Here is a 21,912-nt window from a genome sequence, read left to right on the forward strand (position 1 = left end):
TAAGTGCTGAAGATTAGAGGTGTTACTACACAGTAACCTGCAAAGAAAAGAGGAAGAGGGAGATAGATGCTTGAGAGGAAAGAAGGAGAAAACCACACCAGAGCATCCCCAAACCACCCGCCAGACTTGTGGCGTCGGTGGGAAAGGCACTTTACACCAATTTTCCTCACTTCACCTGGGTGGGAACGTGTACCCGGCCATATACAGCGAAAGATCTTGTCAGAATGTCAGTGTTTTAGCGCCTATAAATGGCTGCTTGCACTGTATGCTTCCCAGGAAGTTGAGTTTGTTTCAGAATGCTCTCAGGTCTGCTGGGGTAATAGGATAGATTGAGAAGCGCACAAAGCTTGCTGTTGAGCGGGAATTTGCACTATACAAATGCTATCTATTATTATTATTATGATGTAAGTTTTATAAAAGAGAAATCATCACAAGAGGCAGTCTGGTGAAATCAGGCGCTCGTCAAAATACAGAAATTGGAGAAACAGGCATTTTTCCGCTAGTTTGGAAATTTTTATTGAATTTTTATTTTTTGGCTCAACCTCTTTTACGTCAATATAAAAACACATTTCCATGTCAATTTTACTGAAAAACATTGATTAACTCACTTCAGACGGTTCACACAACAGTTGCGTGACCCCCGCCGCGACGCTCGCGACGGCTCCCACAAGCCCTGCGTGACCAACTTTGGAATATTTTTTTCGCTCTACAAATCACGCATGGATCTCGAGACCCGCCTCGTACCCTTGTTTGGCCAAGCCTGAGCTACTTAGACTTCGTTTCGTATCTCTGGGGCCGGTAGTTTTTAAGTTATTGAAGGTGAAGGACAGTGACCCCAACTGGGGTTGAACAGACCGGAACTTACGCTTTGTTTTTTTCTATATAGCTGATAGTAATCCGACAGTCACGTCGTAGTAACGGTCGAAGAAGTCGCATGAACAAGAATCCCATAATTTCGCTGTTTTCTATACTTCTGTACGTTTTACTAGTTCTAGTGTCTCAGAATATGACGTGTCTAATAGTTAGGATCCTGGATATGTACCCGAACACGGCCCGAGTCGTAGTTCTAGGGCTAGATCTAGCACTAGTACTGGTGTTGTTTTTCGCGCAACGAAATCACAACGTCGTGCCGTACATCTGTCTCATGCAATATAGTGTATGGGTCTGAATCAATGCACAGACCAGCTTTTATATTTTCACCAAACACTCGCACATGGATACAAATCAAACCAGAACACTTTGAACTTCTATTTTTGTTGTTGTAGTGAATTTCATTCTACTTGTCACGTCTCTGGAAATTTTTCGGAAAATCAAATTCATGCCAATTTTTAAAAAATCATACAAATTAAAGTATTAGACTTAGACAACTTTAGTTTTTTGTATTAGATTAAGCTTGAATGTTACTTTACTGTGTCAAAAAATAATTACAATAGGGTAATTCTGAGAGTTGTTGTGATTTATTGAAATACCCCCAAAAACGCCAGTCTTCAACGCTTGTGACTGGTGAAAGGGCCCAGTCGCAAGTGAGTTAAAGGCACAAAATATGTCATTTTTCTGTTTTCAGGGGTTCTTTAGCTATTGAGTTACCAAACTTTGGCTGCCATTTCCCCGCTAACTTCACCACTGAAACCAGGTGACCTCACTTCCTTCAATCGCAAATGTCTTGAGTTCTGTTCAAGATAAATGGATATTTATTTAATTGGAACAAGGCAAATAAATCAGCTTTCAGATTATACCAATAACTCCACATGCCCAAAAATTGACAAGCGCCTGATTCTACTGTGTCGGGACACATTTATTCTCTCCCACAGCTCCTCATAAAAACCCACTCACCCGCTCCATGTGAACCGAGAGGGTCCCTGTGGCTCTGTATAAGCGCTGTTCAGGCTCCTGAGGGGAAACAAGGGCAATAACAATTTGAATACCACAAAGGGAGTATCCAAACAAAACATGGCAAACACCTGCACAATAGAATGACTGTAAATTACCTACTTATGCCCCCATATACAATATGTATTCTGATATTAATAGGGATAACTGCCTCGTTTTAGGTCTTTTGTTTTAATAAGCATTTTACGACACTTGAAACACAATTACGTCATATAGGTGCTGAAGATTAGAGGTGTAAAAGAGGGAAGGTTCCGCTCTACAAACACCAACACTACTTGACAAATCATTTTAAAGTTTACTCACCACATCTTCAACTGTGTAAAACCCGCTTGAGGTGCGGCCACCCTCGATATACGAGACGCCTGTTTCAAACAAGGCCAGAAACTCATCGTCTTCATCATTCATCTCTTGGCGGATGGTCCTGCAGTCAGCACCTAACAGGTTGCGAAGGTTCACAGCGTGAATAGCCGAGCAGGCTTTCTTGTCAAGCTGTGGGGACATGTCAGACCTTCGGTAAAGCAGGAGACAGTGTGTGAGAACAACGAGCAAGACCTAACCAGCTGTTCTGATGTTGTTTGAAGTCATTGAATCTAGATCAAACTTGCTTTATTGGCCCACTAGACAATCTAAGACAATCATTTATTACAATAGAACATCTTCCTTTGTTTTTTTAATATCATAATGATGGCTAATTTCTAAAGACGAGAATTGGGTAGGGAGGAAGTATTCCAGTAAGGGAAAGGAAAAAATGACTCAAATTCAATTGAAGCTCAAAACCTTAAACAATGGCACAGCGGACTAAGATCACAACCTGATTCAATGCATATATAGCAAAACTCTAAGTCGTAGTCTTTGCTAACAAAAAGCTTATTCTGAGCTCAAACACCTTACAAAATGTCAGCACTGCAATCAACCAAGTTGATCCAAGATAGAATAATGAAATGGCTATTGTCTTGAGAAGTATCCTACTCCACATAACTTCACTGTCATGTTTCATTCACCAAAGGGAGCACACCTTTATCTATTCTATTCTACTTTTCTTTTGAACAGAGGCAAAAGAGCCAATGAGATGGTGAACTGAAAACAACAAGCAAACTTTCACCAACTTTCTCCCTGCGATAATCCTCATAAAATCATCTGTCTTTTCTCTCCACCCATTCCAGCCCAAAATCTCTTCTCTTCTATACCTAGACCTGCATGTGAGCCTCAACCAGATTGTCTGAAAATTTTGCGCACCCCCCCCAATAAGAGCTTTCGTGGGTGTCATAAGGAAGGGCTTCCGAGTAACGAGCAACCACCCCAACAAACACAATAAAGAAGAGACCTAACCCTAGGCATACCCCTAAAAAGAACCTGCAACGGGCCTCATGTAAAAAGGCCAGCACAAGTCCAAAATTAAAAAATTAAAAAAACCACACACCAAAACAAACAAGGAGCATGCATTAGTATGGCCTAGACCTACATCTACATTGCTAGATCTAGACTATATAGTATAGTATAATAGGGTTTGATACAATAACACAATTATCAATAGAATTGGAATGAATCCTCCATATAGATCTAGATCTAGATATCTAAATAAATCTAGATCTAGATTTTAGATCGAGATCTTGTAGAACAAGTGAATAGGAATAGGCCTTGAACTAGATCTAGATCTAGATCTAGATCTAGATCCAGAACAAGTGAATCGGACTTGAATGAATCCACATGATCTGAACAATTGAATTTGTCACCAAACGAAATTCAAAATGGCCGCTCGAGCACGAAACTGAAAGTAGATAATTAAGGTCATCATCCTTTTTCGTATTCGCATTTCTACCTGGGTTCCGACAATTATGTCGGAAACGCCGACGTCGGCACGAAAACGAAAGTGCCGACAAAGCCGAAGGGAGAAAAAGGGGGCGCTGGCAGTCGGCCAGGCCTCGCACTTCGCACATTGACTGATACAAGTGGGCCGAGTGATAGCATCGGCCGGCTCGCAGGTCGGGTCGCGATTGTCGGATTTCAGACGATTGTCGGCAAACACGCAGGTCTATATACCACAAAATAATCCTTCTGATGGAAAACCATTAGAAATGACAGGGGAGGGAATCGTAACTCTCCGACAAAATGACCGATCTACAATAAAGTTTTCATTGAGAGGTTATTTAAACTGAGAACCCGAACCCAGTAACAAACAACAGACTGATTAGTGACACAGGACAGGGCAGAGCATCCTTCACTCACTGTGGCACTCTCCCCTATCCAGTACCAGATCTTCCAGCTCAGGCTGTTGGACTCATCTATGAAGGTCTGCAGGATGATATAGCAGTCGCCTTCGTAGAACTTGCCAATCAGACCTGGACAAACAAGACATTGCAAGCCTCAATAAAGAATTGTTCCCATTATTGGGTTAGCATTTAAATAGCAACTTGTCAGCTGCAAAATTTCTGCACAGATTATATTAACAAATTGGCCATTCATGTAAGTATTGAAATGTAAATCAACCTATCTTTTGAGTCTCCACTTCTTTTCGATCTTTCAATAATTTCTGTTTGTCTTTCTTGTTTTTCTTAGTTTGTTTTTTTCCCCACACAAAACTAAAGAAAGAATTGACACTCCTTTAATGCTTCCATGTTCTTCTCTTACATATTAATATTTTGAAGTTACAGATTGGATGTTTGTTTTTCCCTCAAATACAGCAAACTTGAACTTTAAGGTAAAGAATAATCACAGTATCTCCACATTATCTACAAGCCACAGCTGAAGTACAACCCGGGCTTTCACTATCTTCTCAACTTGAGCTTTTACTATGAATAAGAAATGAAGTGGCTGCCCCTACAGAACAAGTCCTCACGTACCTTCTTCCACTTGATTGGGCAAAAAGTTCTCAATCTCCCAGCATGTCAGTCCTGAGAAAGCAATACAATACTGAATTAGGTTTTTTTTTGTTTTTTTGTTCTTGAATATTTCACATCATATTACAATTTCTGCAAAGTGCAGGGTTTTACTGTTAATAAAAAAAAATTGTCGTGTATTACACAAACATTAAAATCTTGATATCTGAAAAAAACTGTTTAACATTATATTTGTATTCTGCAACACGCTGTACCAACATCATGAGAACTCTACGGAACCAGCTTCAAATAACTTCAACAAGACAAAGTAAAAATAAACCACACCATTCACTGTGGTCTATTTGGTTGTTTCATTTGCAATCTGGCGCGTTGGTCAGTGGCAAGGGGGTTAGGCCTAGCCTATTGTATTGTTTGGCTGAAAGTGTGTAAAGCAGAGAGAGTGAGTGGGTAAAGTGTGAGTCTCAGTTCAGTTGTATTGTTTGGTGCAAGTGCATAAAAGCAGTCTGGATTTCCACAGATCAGACTTTAGAGGGGAGAGCTGTAGCAAGGCAGAGGAGGCCTGCGGAGATTTCGGGTGGAGAAAAGGGGAAATGGCTAGTAAGAGCCTCGGTTTATTTCTGTGTTATATGTGAGATTCCAACGCATCGGGGCCCCATCGCTGAGGAAAGGATCACCATCCGGAGAGAAACAGGTTTGGCTAACCTTTGCTGTAAATGCAGGCAACCAAAAGGTTAGTGTTTAACATTATTTTATGTTCAAGTAACAACATTCACATTACAGCCTCATCCTGTCACCCCAAACATAAAAATTAAAATAATGCAAAGAGTGCAAGTAGGCTGAGCTGAAGTGTTTGCTGTGAGGGCTAAAGTACTGAGTTCGATCCCATGTATGGACAGGCATGGTCAGGGGAAACGTTGGGTTGTTTTTTTTTCAAATTCTCAACACCCATTACCTTATGGTTAGTGGGACCAAGAACTAATTGTCATGAAAATAAACCCAAAAAACCAACAATAACCCAACAACAAAAATTGAATGCCATATGTAGCACTCTAAGGGCATTAAAGACTTCTGCATTTGAACGCTAAAGAAGAGCAAGCCTTTTGCGGCAAAAATTAACCCCTTCCTAGAAAAAAATAAAAACGTTTTTTAAAAAGGTACCATTAAAAACAGCATACTTGAATGGTGATGGGCACTATGCTCTTGTAGCAAAATTGCAGTTATATATATATATAGATCAGTTGCCAAGCCAACTGAAGAATCTATGGTCAATTATCCGCAAGGACGAGCTAATGAAAGCACAAGGGGGGGGGGGGGGGGGGGGGGGGGGGGGCAACAAGGCAAAAGAATTCATCACAGCTGATGTTTCTGTCCATCACACTTCATGCCTGCCTCAACTCAGTAGCCACACGCCATATTTGTCTTTGATGTACCCAGTGTACCTGCTACTTCAATGTGTTTTAGTTTTAGTAAGTGTTTTACGGCACTTGCAACACAATAAGGTCATATAAGTGTCGAAGATTAGAGGTGTTACAAGAGAGTAACAAACACAAAAAAGGAGGAAAGATAAGGAAGATAAATGTTTGATTGGAAAAAAGAGCAAACCACACCAGAGCACCCATCAACCACCCACATCAATGTGTTTTCAAAACGATCACTGTGATAAAACTAACAGACATAAAGTTACAAAATTTTGCACACTTATTATGGACATAAAAACGATTGTAAGACAAAAGACAGAATACAATTTCCTTCTTTCACCTAATTTTCAGAAAACAACAAAAATAAGTCTGGAAATTGCCGCAAGGACCATGATTGGACCTCAAATTGGGACCAGGAAAACAAATCAAATGTGAATTGTATGCAACTAAAATGTTTGTTTCCTATGGTTTGTGGCACATACCCATAGAGAACACAAAAAGGATCAGGGATGGCAACAGTCTGTCCAATTGTCACAGTTAGTTACAGCCAGTTCCTTCGAGTGATAAACACGTAAACATTGTCCTATGCACAACAGCAATTGGCACTTGGAGCACCAGAAGTGCATTTCTACCCTTTCCCTGCTCCTTCAGTGCGGAAGTGGCTGTTGTTTCTAAAAGCAGTACCCACACCGAATATGCTGTGGTAAAAACAACCCCCCCCCCCTTCCCCCTCTGAACTAAAGACCGCAGGGGCTGCAACAAAGGTAGTCAGGGGAAACAGTACTATGACCACGTCATATGAGGCACCGATAGGCAGTGAGTTAACTGTTAAATTTGTTCCAAATATTCATCAAGTTGAACCCAGAGTTTCTCTCCCGCTTCCACGGATTTTCTATATCCTTACCTTAAAAGCTGTAAATACGTTTATTTCTTTGTCTGTCTTTCTGTCCATCTGTCTCAAAGGTAGTATGTCTCGCACTCTCTATCTCCCCCATCTCCTCCCCTCCCCCTTTTCACTCTTCTCTCTTTCCCTGCCTCATTCAATTTACCCCTATCTTTCTCCAATATACTGTCCCTCTAACACTTTCTCTATTCCGCCTGTCTCTCTCACCTGGGATTTGACCAATGTCCTCATAAAAGATTTCACTGTAGTCCAACTGGGGGCGCTGCAGGTTCTCATCCCATCTCTTTGGCCTGAGGAAGTCACAAGAAGCCAGTTATAATGATAGCTATTTAACTTTTATGTTTTCCCAACATTGACCACAGCCTTTCTCAGTCACAAAAAAGTAAAATCATATAAAAGCAACAGTACCCAAGTTTTCACATAAATTCAGCTAGAACTCTCATCCCTTCCCAACCACCTACCACTTTTTGCATGTAATTCTGAAATCAAGTTTATTTTATTCATTTACAATTCAAAGGCAAATCACACTTTTATCTATTCTTTCATTGAATCATATCTATCATGTTGGGACCAAATACTCCCAATGGTCTACCAGACAAAATCAACATTAGTGTTATGACGTGGTGCAATCAGGCACTCGTCAGTTTATCAGCATGTGGAGTCATTGCTATCATCTGACAGCTGATTTATTTGCCTTGCTTTCAATGAAATAGATATCCATCTATCTTGAAAGACCTCGAGATATTTGCGATTGAAGGACGTGAGGCCACCTGGTTTACGTGTTGAAATTAGCTAGGAAATGGCCACCAAAGTTTGGTGACTCCAATAGCCAAAGAGTCCGTGAGAACAGAAAAATGACAATTTTTGAGCCTTTAATCAATGTTTTTCGGTTCAATTCAGATGGAAATGTGTTTTTACATGGACATAAAAGAAGTTGACTCAAAAACAAAAATTTGATAAAAATGTCCCCACTGCCAGAAAAATGCCTGTTTCTCCAATTTCTGTATTTTGACAAGTGCCTGATTTCACCACGCTGCCCCACCTTTTACATTTAACATGATAATGGAAAGCATTTTCATTTTAAATCAATTCTCTGAGTCCCAATCTCTCAAATATAGCATCAGATAAAATTAGAGAGACAGCATGGAAACAAATTCAATCCGAACTCTTACTTAAGAGGCTCTCTCCCATCGTCATCCAATGACCCGTCTTTCCCTTCAGCTTTGTCTTTGGCTACATCTCTCATTCCCTGAGAGGTAAAACAAAGAAAAGCAATGTTCAACACATTCATAAAAATAGACTTTACTAGAACAGAGTAAAAAGTCTATACCTCCTTACAAAGGCAACAAGAAGATGCTGAATTTTCATTAACTCCTTACCGCCGGCAAGCTGCTCCCAGCGGCTTGCAGTCGGAACCACTGTGCCCGTGAGTTGCAGGCCTCAGGCACATTTCTTAACAACGACTGCGATGCCAAATCCCTTTTCAGCAATGGCTAAAAACAGGTCTCTATACTGAGATTTCATTCATTAGATGAAGAACTATGAAAATAGGTTCAATTGTTTTGATTTAATGACCAATTTAGAGACGTTTTTGTCATTTTTAGATTTAGTACCAAAAAAGGGCCTTGGCATAGTGGGTTTAACCCCCCCCCCCTATGCCAAGAAACAGACCATAAATTATTTGAGTCAAAGAAAAGGCCGTAAAAAATGCAACTGCCCTTGACTCATGTTTAAAGAATTTATTCATAGCCTGTTCAGCCATCACATAACCCTTTTAAAAAAGCAAGACACTGAGACAGAAAACGACAGTGTGAGCAAAGAAGTTTCTAAGCTTTTGATTGCGGTTTCCAACCCCCCCCCCCCCCCCAATGGAAATAGATTATGTTAATAATTTTACTGACAATGAAGCATAAGGTGCAGACCACACTACTTCTAAAACCTTGTAAATATGGTAAATAGAAATACCTCTCAATATCTATCAGTTAAAGAGACACAACAAACACCTCTAAAAACAGACACAATTACCTGGACCAAAGCATACAAAAAAAAGACAAGGAAAGTCGTGAGTAAGTTCATATCAGCCATCAAATAAAACCAGATGATAATTTTTCTTTTTTATGTACTGCATTGAACCAATACACTAGTAGAAATTTCAACATTTAGAAAATAAATTCAAACAAAACGGCACAACCATCCTTAAATGTAAACATGAGCCTCAGGGTTCAAGGAGAACTCACTTTCAAAACTTTCTCACTCTCCTGCCCATCTCTGCGCCGCCGTAGTCTCAACTTCCTGGCCACAGGGTCACTTTTTGGAGCTGAAACAGACATTCCAAAATAAACTTATCACCAAAATCCTTTTCTTGAGCTAAAATAGACATTCCAAAATAAACTTAAAATCAAAATGTTTTTGTGAAGTTTAAAAAGATGTTTCAATATAAACTTATCATAAATAAAACCATTTTCTAGAATTGAAATTGACATTCCAAAATTACCTAACAATCAAAATCCTTTAGGAGCCAAAATGGACATGCATAAATAATCTTAAAATCAAAACATTATCTAAAACTCAAATACACATTAAGAAATAAGCTTGCAATCAAAACCCTCTTTAAAACTTATAGCCCAAGCATAAAATTGTGAATGACAGGCTTTTCACAGCCAAAACATCTAAATAACATTTGTTAAAATTCTGGACTTTTGCTGTTACCCATGTGTATTTTGTTCAAGATAGTCAATCATGTCACGAGCAATAAAAACCAAAATGAAATATCATCAAAGTGCTGGCTCAACAGCTTAAACAAGTTTTCCAACACTATTTTAAATTCTTACTTTCCCATCACTCTGCTCCACCACACTCCAACAGTTCTCTGTCATTAAACACAGAAATGTAAACAGTCAAATAAAAACACAACAACACAACAAACACCTCTAAAAACAGACACAATGACCTGGACCAAAGCATACCAAAAAAAAAGATAAGGAAAGTCGTGAGTAAGTTCATATCTGCCATCATATAAAACCAGATGAAAATATTTCTTCTTTATGTACAAAAAGACAACATACACGGTGTCTGTCCAGTGTTGGGCACGGGTTGCGCACCAGCCAATCGGAGCTGGGTGTTGAGGGAGAAGTCAACGTTGTAGTACTCTAAGGCACTCTTGGCTTCCTGTGGCTTGGGAGGCATCACTAGATCGGGATTGTTGCGCACATCCAGTGTCTGGAGAGAGGTGTTTAAAAAAAGAAAAAAAAAGAGTTGTATGGCACTTGCAACACAATAATTAAGTCACATAAAAGCTGAGGATTTTAGGTGTTACAAAAGTAACAAACGCAAAAAAGGAGGAGAGAGAAGAACAACGAATGTCTGAGAAACAAGATTGTTTTTCTGTCTGTCTGAGAACATAATAATGGCCCTTTAGTGTTGGGAAAGAGCTAGACAGAGAAATGGAAACCTAGTTTCATTTCACTGGCGCCCCTGATTTTGAGGCAGAATTTTTGGCCAAAAAGTTTTCAGTACATACAGTACTTGTCCTAGTTGTCAAGTTAGCAAAAGAGTCCCAGAAACACTGAAAAACAAGGAGAAAATATAGTGGTATGGGGCAAGGGCAAAGTCTACATACAAACAATACATACCGACAGCTCCGGCAGTAAATGAAGGATGTCGGGAAGAGTGATCAGTTTGTTGTCGTTCAGTATCAGCTTCTTCAGTTTGCCACATCTTTAAATAGAAATTGAATGAAAATTTTAATATAAATAATGACCCCATAAATAACAACTTTGCATTGTTTAGACAATTTTTATAATTTTAGCTAAAATTGGGTGCTTACTCAACTACTTGTATTATGTAAATAACCTATATTTATCAACAATAAGGTTTATATACATACATTTCAGTACTATCTTGAGAAAGAAAAAAACCTAGAAAAAATAAAAACAGCAACAAGGAGCTAAGATCAAGAGGGAAAAGTATAGCGTTGGCTGTCATATCCCCCCGCCCCCCTCTCATTTTGACCTGGATCTTGTGCACAATGTCCTGACAGGATGGGGTTGCTGTCACGTCTTATAGGAACAGTGAACAGCAGACTGTGATTGTCATGATATGTGTGTGTGTGTTTTACCGTAACAGAAAGACTACCTTCCCAGTCCTTCAGGGATCATCTCCAGACTGTTCTTGGAAGCGCTAAACACTTCCAGTTCATGCAGCTTGCCGATGTTGGGTGGTATGCCCTCAAAGTCCAACTGATTCCCATTTAAGTAAAGCTTTTTCAGTGACACAAGTTTGTGTAAGGATGTCTGGAAGATAAGAAAATATAATTCATAAACAGGTCATGTGGTCTAAGCCAGAAAAGTACTTATAATACAATCATCAACAGGGAATAAGATGAGACCAAAGCAATTGTTACCACTCAAAACATAACTTTTGTAAACTGCATATATGTTGGCTATGTACGCTCTGCCATGGAATATGACCTAACCTTACAGACAATCTGCAGCAAACCAACTCAGAGGTCTCTTGACAAAATTCAAAATCAAGCTGTACGATTTATCTCCGGAGCTTTGAGATCCACTCCAACTGCAGCTTGTGAAATCCATACGAACCTGGAACCCTTGGACTTGCGGAGAGAGGCAGTAGTAGTGGAGATGAGTGAGCGCTACAAAAGAGTAGAGAAAAACCACCCAAACAGGAAATTAATTGAACAGAGATGACCAAAGAAACGGATTCATGGAAGATCAATAGTTGACACAGCCACTGAACTAGCAGAAAAACACCATCTTCCATGTAACAGAGAAATGCTGAAACCTTTAAGACCAGAACTCCCCCCAAACACTAACATCAAGAATGCCAACATCAAAACCTCCTTCATAAAAGAGACAGTGAAAAAGGAATGTGACCCAGTAGAACTGAAGACAACAGCTCTGAAGACAATTGACTCCTACCCTAGTGATTCAATTCATATTTATACAGACAGGTCAGCCTTCAAGGGAACTATAAACGCAGGCTTTGGGGTAAGAATTGAACATCCTGACAAAACATGTGAAGAGCTATTTGATGCATGTGGTACTTCTTGTACAAATTACGAGGCTGAGGCAATCGCCATTGAAGCAGCAATCCTCCACCTGACCCAACGTTTTCATAATAGATCCAAACAAAATCAAAAACACTATTATCTTCACAGATGGAAAGTCAGTACTCCAAGCTTTGGAAAACATGAATTTCGAAAGCCCAGCCTACCTATCCGTGGCTCAAAACAATCAATACGTTCATACAGACCTATGCCGTCAACCTGACACTACAGTGGATACCTGGCCACAGCAACATCCCAGGAAACGACAGAGCAGACACCCTTGCCAAGAAGGGAGCATCACAAACACAACCTCACAACCCAGTATCACAACAGACAGCCAAAAACATCATCAAATGCAACACCAAGGAACAGTGGCTGAATGGATGGGCAATGGGCAAAACTGGAAGAACTGTATTTGCACACATGACAGCCCCCAACTCTAAAGATGCAATAAATTCCCTGAGTAGAAGAGAACAAGTCACGATATTTCGCCTGCGAACACAACACATATCACTAAATTCCTACCTTAATAGGATCCGCAAGGATACCCCACCCGACTGCCCGTTGTGCAACTGCTAGGATGAAACAGTACCACACCACCTCTTTAACTGCCCAGCACTTTGTGACCTGCATAGCACCTACCTACCTGCCTCCCCAGACATCGGAAACACTCTATACAGCGACAAAGCACAGCTGATTAAAACCTGTCAATTCTTTGCCATATCGACAGACCAAAGGGCTAGAACCCAAATGGCCGCTGGATCGGAAAAGTAAAATAAAGTAAGTAAGTAAACTGCATATATAAATAGCACAAGTGACCCCACCCATGTGAGCATCTGTGCATGTGTCCAAGTGTGTGTATGTCAGTATTTGGTTTAGTTTAGTTTTGAGTAAAGAAAAGCACATCAGCATGATAACGGTCATTTAGTGTAGGGAAAGAAAGAAGTAAGACCAACAAAAGGCGCCCTCTAACAACTTGCATCAGTTTATATGAAATCAAATAATTCGTGAGACATGACACCTTGGCATTAATATCCCATTTTAATAAACAGGATTTAACACTCATACTCACTGGAAGGGCTGTTAGCTTGTTTCTAGAGAGATTCAAAGTTTCGAGTTTTGTCCATACATCTGAAATGAAAATAGGCAAATCAGTAAGTCCATTTCTTTTTGTAAACTGATGTAAAAGAATATACAAAATAACACAGAAGCCTCAACATATTAGAAATGCGGGCACAATACAATTTCTTGTTCGATACCTTAAAAGAGAAGCAAATCGACGCGATAATGGTCATTCCACTTCAAGGAAAGGCAAAGCAGACTGACAGAAACAACAGGACAATTTTTTTTATGATCTAACAGTGTGCCGTACAACCACTTGCTGAGACTTACTGAGAGCAGTTTGAGTTTGAGTAAAGCACGCTGATACTTCAAAGTTTATTCAGTGCAGGGGGGGAAAAAGCAAGATAGGCAAAAGGAAACAATAGTGAGAAAGAAAATAAGCTGGGCCTTCTAATTCATCTTCTAACAACCAGTGCATTGATAACAAACGAACCAAAGAACACACAGAGACACAGAGAAATACCAAACGTAAAGATGAGAAAATGCACCCCTTTCAATGCAGTAGCATCATTTTCAAATTACAGAGAAGCACACCAACTTGATGAAAAAGAACAGGCTTCAAATGGAAAAAAGCAAGAGCGTCAGAAACAACAAAATGATAACAGCAAAGAAGTAGGGGGTACAAGTGGCACCATCTCACTAGCCAATTAGATCTTTAACAGGGTGCAGATTTCATAATGTATCTACCCATTGCCTTTGTACAAATATGCAGGAAACTTTTAGTTAGTATTTTACATATTATAAATTATGAGGTGACCATTTTTTTAAGACATCAAAGCTCCACAAAGGAGGATTTTCTAAAAGGTGAACGGAGGAAAATAAGATCAAACTTAAACTTACCAATCATCAGTGAGAGTTCTGATATTTCATTATCACTCAAATTGAGTCGTTTTAAGGAACTTAGTTTATACAGAGCTTCTGGAACACGGGTCAGGTTGTTATACGAAAGATCAACATCTGAGGAGAACAAAGTCAAACTGTTTGAGACAAAAGGTTTATTAAAACTAATGTGACAGAAAAGGATCGCTTAAGTAAAGCAAAGAGTCATTAGTGTCAATGGCAGGCATAAACTTAATATGTAATTTTGTAATGTCTTAGGGGAAGAGTGGACGAAGAATTATATAGATGGCGTTAGCCACAAATGAGCCAACTCCTAAAATTCTTAAAAACAAGGTCAATTACACCATCTATACAAAGTTTCAAATGAAGTTTCTTTAAATCATTCCCCATTCATTTCTGCCAAATTTTGCTTTGAAGTGTTCTGAGATATTTTATATAAACAATCTTAACTGCTCCTGTAGGAGACTATATTTGGAATATGGCTCATCAATGTCCGACACTATCTAAACGATGAAATGCCAATCATTAGAGCTAGGTTCCCCCCCCCCCCCCCCCAATCCACATGTCCATCTTGAGTCACATAAAAAAAGAAATATGTGTCACAACACGGTGGAATCAGGCACTCGTCGAGTTCAGGGCTTATGAAGTTATTGGTATTATCTTAAAGCCTGTCTATTTGCCTTGATTTTGATGAAGAGCGTATCCATTTATCCTGGATACAAGTCACGCTATTGGCGATTGAAGGAGGTGGAGTTCGCCTGGTTTCAGAGGTAAAATTGGCGAGAAAATGGCCACCAAACTTAAGTTATTGCCATTTCTTGAGAGTATGAGGAAACTGAAAATGTACCTCTTTTATGCTTTTAATCAACGTTTTCCAGTACAATCCACAAAGAAATGTGTTCTATAATGAGTATGAAAAGTGTTGAGTCATAAAACAAAAATTTGATGAAAGTTCCAAAACCTGCAGAAAAATGCCATTTTCTTGACTTTCATTATTTTGACCACCGCCAGAATTGACAACACTGCCTCACATATTTCTGCACCCTTTTGTCCCAGATCATCAACTGCATCTGAGCGGAATATCAACAGACACCATGTAATGACAACTGAGTGATCTATTTCAGACTCAAGAAACAAGAGGGAAGGGGTTAACGATAAATTCTAGTGAAATCGAGTACCTTTCTTATAAGGGAATGCAGAGCTTCAAAATTTTTACTATATTTTCAGAAAACCTTGTCATCCTTCTAAGTGAAACATTTTTTTTCGACTAATCAATCCTCATTTGGTGCCCACCTTGCAGGTTTGTGAGGGTATCAAGTCCAGTGGGGAAATTACTCAGTGTTCTTTGAGTGTTTCTCATCCTCAGGGTCTGGAGAGCTGTCAGCACAGGCAGTTGTCTGTTGAAGAGACAAAAAAGAAAAAACAGTTACAAAAATAAGGACTTGCGCCTTGAAGAAAACAATAAGCAACGAAATAAGAAAAGTGACAGTTCACGTTATCATGGGGCGTACAGCATGGCCTAGCAAACTAAAGGTGTTCAAGGGACATAAACAAAATTGCCCTTTGCAATAAAATTATCAGTCAAGAGCTAGACTGTGAGCTAAATCAAGAGAAGTGAAAGTTTTTGTTTGCTTCTTTGTTTGCTTGTTTGAGTAAAGAGAAGCACATCGACACAATAATGGTCATTTAGTGCTGGGGAAAAAGTAAGAAAGACAAACAGACAGAAACAACAGAGAAGGAAAGTAAAGAAGTAGGACATACCAGTGGTGCCCTCAAACCACCCACAAAGTGCAAGTATCAGTAGAGAGTTTAAGTAACTGCACTTGCAAGACAGATAGGGCATATTACGAGCTGAAGATTCTTGTAAGTGTTTTACGGCATTTGCAAAAAAAATTAAGGTCAGATAATTGTCGTAGGTCAAAGCAGTAACAAGTGAGTAACAAACACACAAAAAAGGAGAGATAAGGATGATAGATGTTTGATGGGAAAGAAGGAGCAAACCATACTGGAGCGTCTGAAAACCACCCACAAATCAGGGGAAAGGACACTCATAAAATGGAAAAACGAAATACGTCTTATCCCCCATTAAGCAACAGCAAATCCTTTATCTAAAATATTTCTAAATCTAATCCAGCTCAATCAGGAAACCAAAAAAGAAAAAAAAAACACCCAACATTTAAACTTTAAAGTACTATCATCTTAAAGCACAAGAAGGCTCAAACAAGCACCTCAGTTTATATTACTGTGATAACATCTTCTACAAGCACAGTCTCAAGACAAGAAATAGTGGAAGGTGTAGCATGAGCACACAATCATTCTGTAAGTCCAAAAACCTACCTCAACTGTGCATGTATCAGCGGATTATTATCCAGTATCAAAGTCTGCAGACTTGTCAGTCGTCTCATTTGAGGGGGAAGGGTTTCTGAAAAATGAATAAAAACACTTACTACTGCAAAAAATGTCCCACAATATGAGAAATGTCAAGGCTTCAGGGTTGTACTCCTTATTTACCTGCAATCATGATACATTATCTGGATATCCTCTTCTTATCTATAACTAAATATTATTTTCCAGAAAGTTGATACATTACCCCCACACCATGGTGGCCTTTTCTTCTGGGGTTTTTTGCAGACAATTTCAGGCACTTTATAACAAATGCACTCTGAAGTCTAAGGAAACAGACACCCTTTCTGGCTTTAACGCAGCTACAGCTGTCCAATAACTAATTGCAAAACAAAAAGAAGAAAAATACCTTTTACTACAAAGCTGTAACAACCACAAAGGTGCATATGAAAAGAAAAGGGTAGGACGCTGGTGAGAAAGAAAAAAAATTCATATAAACTGTTTTACATTTTTACAGATTTTTTCACACAAACCTGACATTTTACACAAAAAGGCTGAGCAGAAAAGCAGAACTAGTGTAGTCATCCAGATTGTTACTGCCGAACTAGTGTACTCACCCAGATTGTTACTGCTGAGGTCAACGAACACAAGATCAGTCAAATTTATGAACAGCTGATTAGGGATCATTTCAATTCTGGTGGGAAAAAAAATTGTGCCATTTAATAATAATTCCTTGCAAACAAATGAATGAACATTCTGAATTACTTTCTTCCTAAGGAACAAAATGTTGATGATGAAGGCAGGGAGAGATAGAGGGAAAGAAACATAAAGTGGAAATTTATCATATGTTAACACACCTGTGGCTCCGACAAAAATAGATAACTATTTTATCCTCTTACTTTTAGTACAAATTTAACAGCACAAGGAAGAAAGAGACAGAGAGAGAGAAAGACAGGGAGAGAGAGAGAGAGAGAGAGAGAGAGAGAGAGAGAGAGAGAGAGAGAGAGAAAGAGACAGAGAGAGAGAGAGACAGAGAGAGACAGAGACAGAGACAGAGACAGAGACAGAGACAGAGACAGAGAGACAGAGAGAGACAGAGACAGAGAGATATACAGAGACAGAGAGAGAGAACGAGAGACAAAGAGAGAGAGAACGAGAGACAAAGAGAGAGAGAAAGAGAGACAAAGAGAGAGAGAGAGAGATAGAGTCAGTACACTGTTGATTTCTGGGAATGACAGATTAAACAAAGAAGTATATTTTATATCCTACACAAACACAGAGACTCACTGATTGTGGCTGAGGTTGAGGACCAGCACAGACTTTGCATTCTCAAGCTCTGGGGGAACTTCTGTCAGCTTGTTGTGACTCAGATCCTGGCAGACAAAAACAAAGAGATATGTTACTCACTCATCACTATGTACATCATAATTTATATACTATATATCTTTATACAGTCAAACCTGCTTTAACGACCACCTGTTCAAGGTGATCACTTGTACAAATGACCACTTCCCATTATTAGCCGATTTCATCAGCCAAGAAAAAACTTGTACGTTCATTCCGATCTTTGAAGGTACAATGTCTACATCTATACATTTTCATAATATTGTAACGATTCAAATCTGCTTATTTCATTTTGTCAGAAACCTCTCAAAATACTGGGTTTTTTAATGTTACAGGAAACCTGACATTTGCCTATTCCTTGGCAAGATGATGGCTCCAAAGGAAAATACGCATGAATGACTTAGTCACGCAACTTTCATCCATGTAACAAGTAAGACAGTAAAAATAACAAGACTTATTTTGCCTTAAATTTTGCTTTTATCGTTATGACTTCAAAGTGTGTGATTCTTTCGTGAAAAGTGAAAACCCTAAAAAAAGGACATGAGCTTTGCACTGTAAAATGACAGGGATCATGGGTTTTCTTGCCATTTGGTGTCTTAAAAGGAAAAGAGGACAAAGTGTTAAATTTTGTCCACGTAATGATTTGAACTGGGCTTACATTATGTCTTTGTCAAGATAGAACTCAATATATAACATCCTTATGAGAAATTCAACTCTCATAAAACATGTTAAGAACAAAAACAAAAAAATTAATTCTTTCTCTGCCTGACAGTACAACATCCAGTTCCAAGCCCGCTCACAAATTACCCCAAAGAAACAATTGTCAGATAGAAATGGAAAGACTTCAAATCTAGACGGCCCTGTCAGCAGGTCGGTAAAGTCTACCAATGAAGTCTTCTGGGAAATTATATAGGCATATTCAGACAAAGAACACAACGCACTACTAGGCTCAAACTCAAACATTATAACTACAAATGTTTTAAACTTACACAACCACAAAAATGCTAGTGCGGAGAAGCAGACCAAACTGTGGAACAAATCCACCAGCAGTGTGCAGGACACATAAAGCCACCCTTGGACATGAAACATGGCCAACCCTATTAACACTACAAGGGAAGCTGTACAGTTCAATAGAGGAACTTAGCAGGACAGCCCAGTAAATATAAATTGATACTAGTTGTGATGCAATTAAGAAGAAAATGAAAACTGTCAACAGAATAATAGCAAAACAATTAGAGAAAAGATAGTGTGTCAAAAACAGTTTTGGGAGAACATGCATGGTTACATACAGTGTTTGGACAGGGGACAAGATATCATATTCTGAGAAAGTGCACCATAAACAGCCATATTAACTTATTACAGAAACCATTAACACAGCTTGAACAATGACCTTAAAAACTCATAAACATGTCAATATAACTTAAAAGAAACTGAATTAATAACAAAAACAACTTAGAAGAAAAAAAACATGCAACTTACCACAATAGATAAATCATTGCCAGTGAAAATTTGGTTGGGGACGCCTTCGTCCGTTAGTTTATTGTACCTGAAGTTGATGCTGTGTAGTGCTGGGAGAACAGGCAACCCTGAACCAAGAGATTCTACATTGTTGCGCACCATATGAATATCCTCCTGTAAAAGTAACAGAGTGATATCATGAAAGCTGAAACAAAGAACGTAGTGAAAAGAAAGACTAATGGGTTGGGGGTTTTTACATGTGTGTTTTTACTCCCCCTTCAATACAATTTAGATCATTCAGAAAGTGGTATTTGACAACGCCTGTGAGAGCCAACCTGGGTTGAGAGGGACAAACATAAGACTATTGTTGCTACTGCTTCTACTGTTGCTGTTGTTCATAGGTTGTTTCCTCTTCTACACACAAAGAAGTAAATTCAAAGGCCTGGACTTTTGAAACATTATTTACTTGTTGCGGTGATGGTGGTGGTGGTGCTGCTGCTGCTGCTGCTAGACGTAATAGTAGTGCTGGCGCTACTGTTGCTAGGGGTAATGGTAGTGGTGGTGGGGGTGGTTGTTAGTGATTCCACTTCTCAATTTGAAGAGATCATTTCAAAGCAAACAGTTCGGACATTTACACTGTCTGTGTTCAGAATAATAGGTGTTTATATAAAGTTTTTATGGTTGATGTTTTCCTCTTCTAAAAATAAATAAGTAATTTGGAATTTTTGTTGTTGGTGTAGTTGCTGTCATTGTAGTTGCTGCTGCTGCTATGCATATATTGTTGGTCTTGTTGCTGTTTGTCTTATAGTTCTTGTTTTGTTTTGTGGGTTTTTTCAAGGATTTTTTCTTTTCTTTCTTCTTTCTTAGTTTTCTTGCTTTCATGGGGGGAGGGGGGAGACAAATTTTGAGGGGAAATTTGAGAGACATCACCCACTGTCCTCAACAAAATAGAATACAGGACCTAGAGAATAGAAACAATTTAGTTGAAAATGGAATTTTTTCCCCCCTTTGCCAATGTAAAGGTGAGTAAAAAAGTCTTTTTTTCTTCTTTTTTTTATATACAAAGTACTGTGGTCGAACTTTTGAAAAACTGTACCCTAGGGATATCATCCTTACCAACTGGCCTAAAATTACTCAAATTTTTGTCAAATTTTGTAGAACTGAATGTTTCTTGATTTTAGGCCAGTTGGTAGGGATGATATCCATTTTAGTACCATGACCTACTTGTTCAAATTTGAAATGAAAATGAATAGAATAGAAGCATAGAAGCACCAAAATGGATAAATTAGATAAAAATATCAGATTTATAGCTTTCCAAAACCAGTTAATCACCCTGTATGCTCCAACACCACAGAGGTTGAAATGTATGGGCGGCGTCAAATCAGGGGAGCATTATGCCGTTAACAGTAGGACTTATGGGCTATTTGTATTCTAGCCATGTATTTTAACACAGGCCTTTAACAACAGTTTTGAAAATGGACAGATACCGACTGACAGGCTGGACAGTCATCTGGCACCAGTACCCAAGCCTGAAAAAGAACCAAGCAAGATTGCATCCTACAGAATCATCACCATGCAGAACACAATAGGGAAACTACCTGAAAAGATTGAGGCCCAAATGCTGGCGGCTGAACTGGAGGAGAAGAATCTGCTACCCCCTACTTTAGGCAGTTATTGTAAAGGCAAAGACACTTGGATGAACGATGCAGTCCTGGCCTCTGATGTGTATGATGGTTTTGAGAGGGGTGAAGAAACAGTAGAGGTTGCATTGGACTTGGAAGACGCGTACAACAGGGTACAATATGAGGTACTGATGAGAACGCTAGTCAACTTGAGAATCACCCCAGCTTTGATTATCTGGACTGGAGAAGCAATGTTGAAGAGGATGGCCATGAGGCTTGGCTCGCGGGCATCAAACGTTTGCACGATCATACCTGGCTTACCTCATGGCTCTGCCCTATCACCTGTTTTGTTCAACATATATACAGTAGGAATCACTTCTAGCCAATTGGAAGGCCCTGGCAGGACACTAAGCTTTGCGGATGACAGTCTTGCATGCCGCACAGGGAAAGACAGACAAGGGATCGCCAGCAGTATACAGAAAGAGTTTGATAGGATTGGAGCATGGTGTGAAGCAAATAAAGGCAAAATTCATCCTGGAAAAGTGATAGTACTTTGGTGCTCCCTCAACAATCGAACAGTGAAAGCCCAGATGATAGATGTCTACATCAAAGGCCAGACAATCAAAAGAGAAGAAACACTGCGCTACCTCGGAATAGTGTTTGACAGGACTTTGAGTGGCAAGGAGCACATATCGAAAATCGTCACAAATGCCAGAAAAGGGCTGAATGCAGTGAAGGTGATGGCGAGAGACAGGATGCCGCAGAAAAAATTTGGTCTTGCTTTTTTACATGCTTGTCTTGTCTCAGATAGATTATGGTTTTGGTCGGCTGACACTGTCCAAGACGCAACTTAGAAGGCTGGACGAGATCCAGAATGAGGAAATAAGAGCCATACTTGGTAGCACAAAAGATACACCAGCTATTGCAATGCGATATGTGCTAGGCCTACCCAGCATAAACGAAAGACACAGGCTCGCACAGGTCAAAGCTTATCTGAAAGTCTGCGCAGATCCACAGAATCCTCTTCATGACAAAGTAGGTCATCAGACTAACCTAAGACTCAAACGGG

At 39.4% G+C, this 21,912-nt stretch overlaps 1 protein-coding gene across 3 annotated transcripts in view; it reads right to left on the minus strand.

The window, feature by feature from the left end:
* Window positions 1-21,912, minus strand: part of LOC101860410 (protein flightless-1 homolog) — a 56,325-nt gene that overhangs the window by 27,801 nt on the left and 6,612 nt on the right. For all 3 annotated transcript variants that reach the window (XM_005097673.2, XM_005097672.2, XM_035969594.1), the window contains exons 3-19: window positions 19,243-19,395; window positions 17,707-17,792; window positions 17,037-17,113; window positions 16,414-16,498; window positions 15,370-15,473; window positions 14,077-14,193; window positions 13,187-13,245; window positions 11,184-11,341; window positions 10,682-10,766; window positions 10,115-10,268; window positions 9,287-9,366; window positions 8,222-8,298; window positions 7,257-7,339; window positions 4,731-4,781; window positions 4,117-4,229; window positions 2,194-2,379; window positions 1,834-1,890 (exon numbers count right to left, since the gene is read on the minus strand). In XM_005097673.2, the coding sequence (XP_005097730.1) occupies window positions 1,834-1,890; window positions 2,194-2,379; window positions 4,117-4,229; window positions 4,731-4,781; window positions 7,257-7,339; window positions 8,222-8,298; window positions 9,287-9,366; window positions 10,115-10,268; window positions 10,682-10,766; window positions 11,184-11,341; window positions 13,187-13,245; window positions 14,077-14,193; window positions 15,370-15,473; window positions 16,414-16,498; window positions 17,037-17,113; window positions 17,707-17,792; window positions 19,243-19,395 (1,725 nt within the window). The remainder of the gene's footprint in view (window positions 1-1,833; window positions 1,891-2,193; window positions 2,380-4,116; window positions 4,230-4,730; window positions 4,782-7,256; window positions 7,340-8,221; window positions 8,299-9,286; window positions 9,367-10,114; window positions 10,269-10,681; window positions 10,767-11,183; window positions 11,342-13,186; window positions 13,246-14,076; window positions 14,194-15,369; window positions 15,474-16,413; window positions 16,499-17,036; window positions 17,114-17,706; window positions 17,793-19,242; window positions 19,396-21,912) is intronic.

Source organism: Aplysia californica, unplaced genomic scaffold, assembly GCF_000002075.1.
Source record: "Aplysia californica isolate F4 #8 unplaced genomic scaffold, AplCal3.0 scaffold00161, whole genome shotgun sequence".
Lineage (NCBI taxonomy): Eukaryota > Metazoa > Mollusca > Gastropoda > Aplysiida > Aplysiidae > Aplysia > Aplysia californica.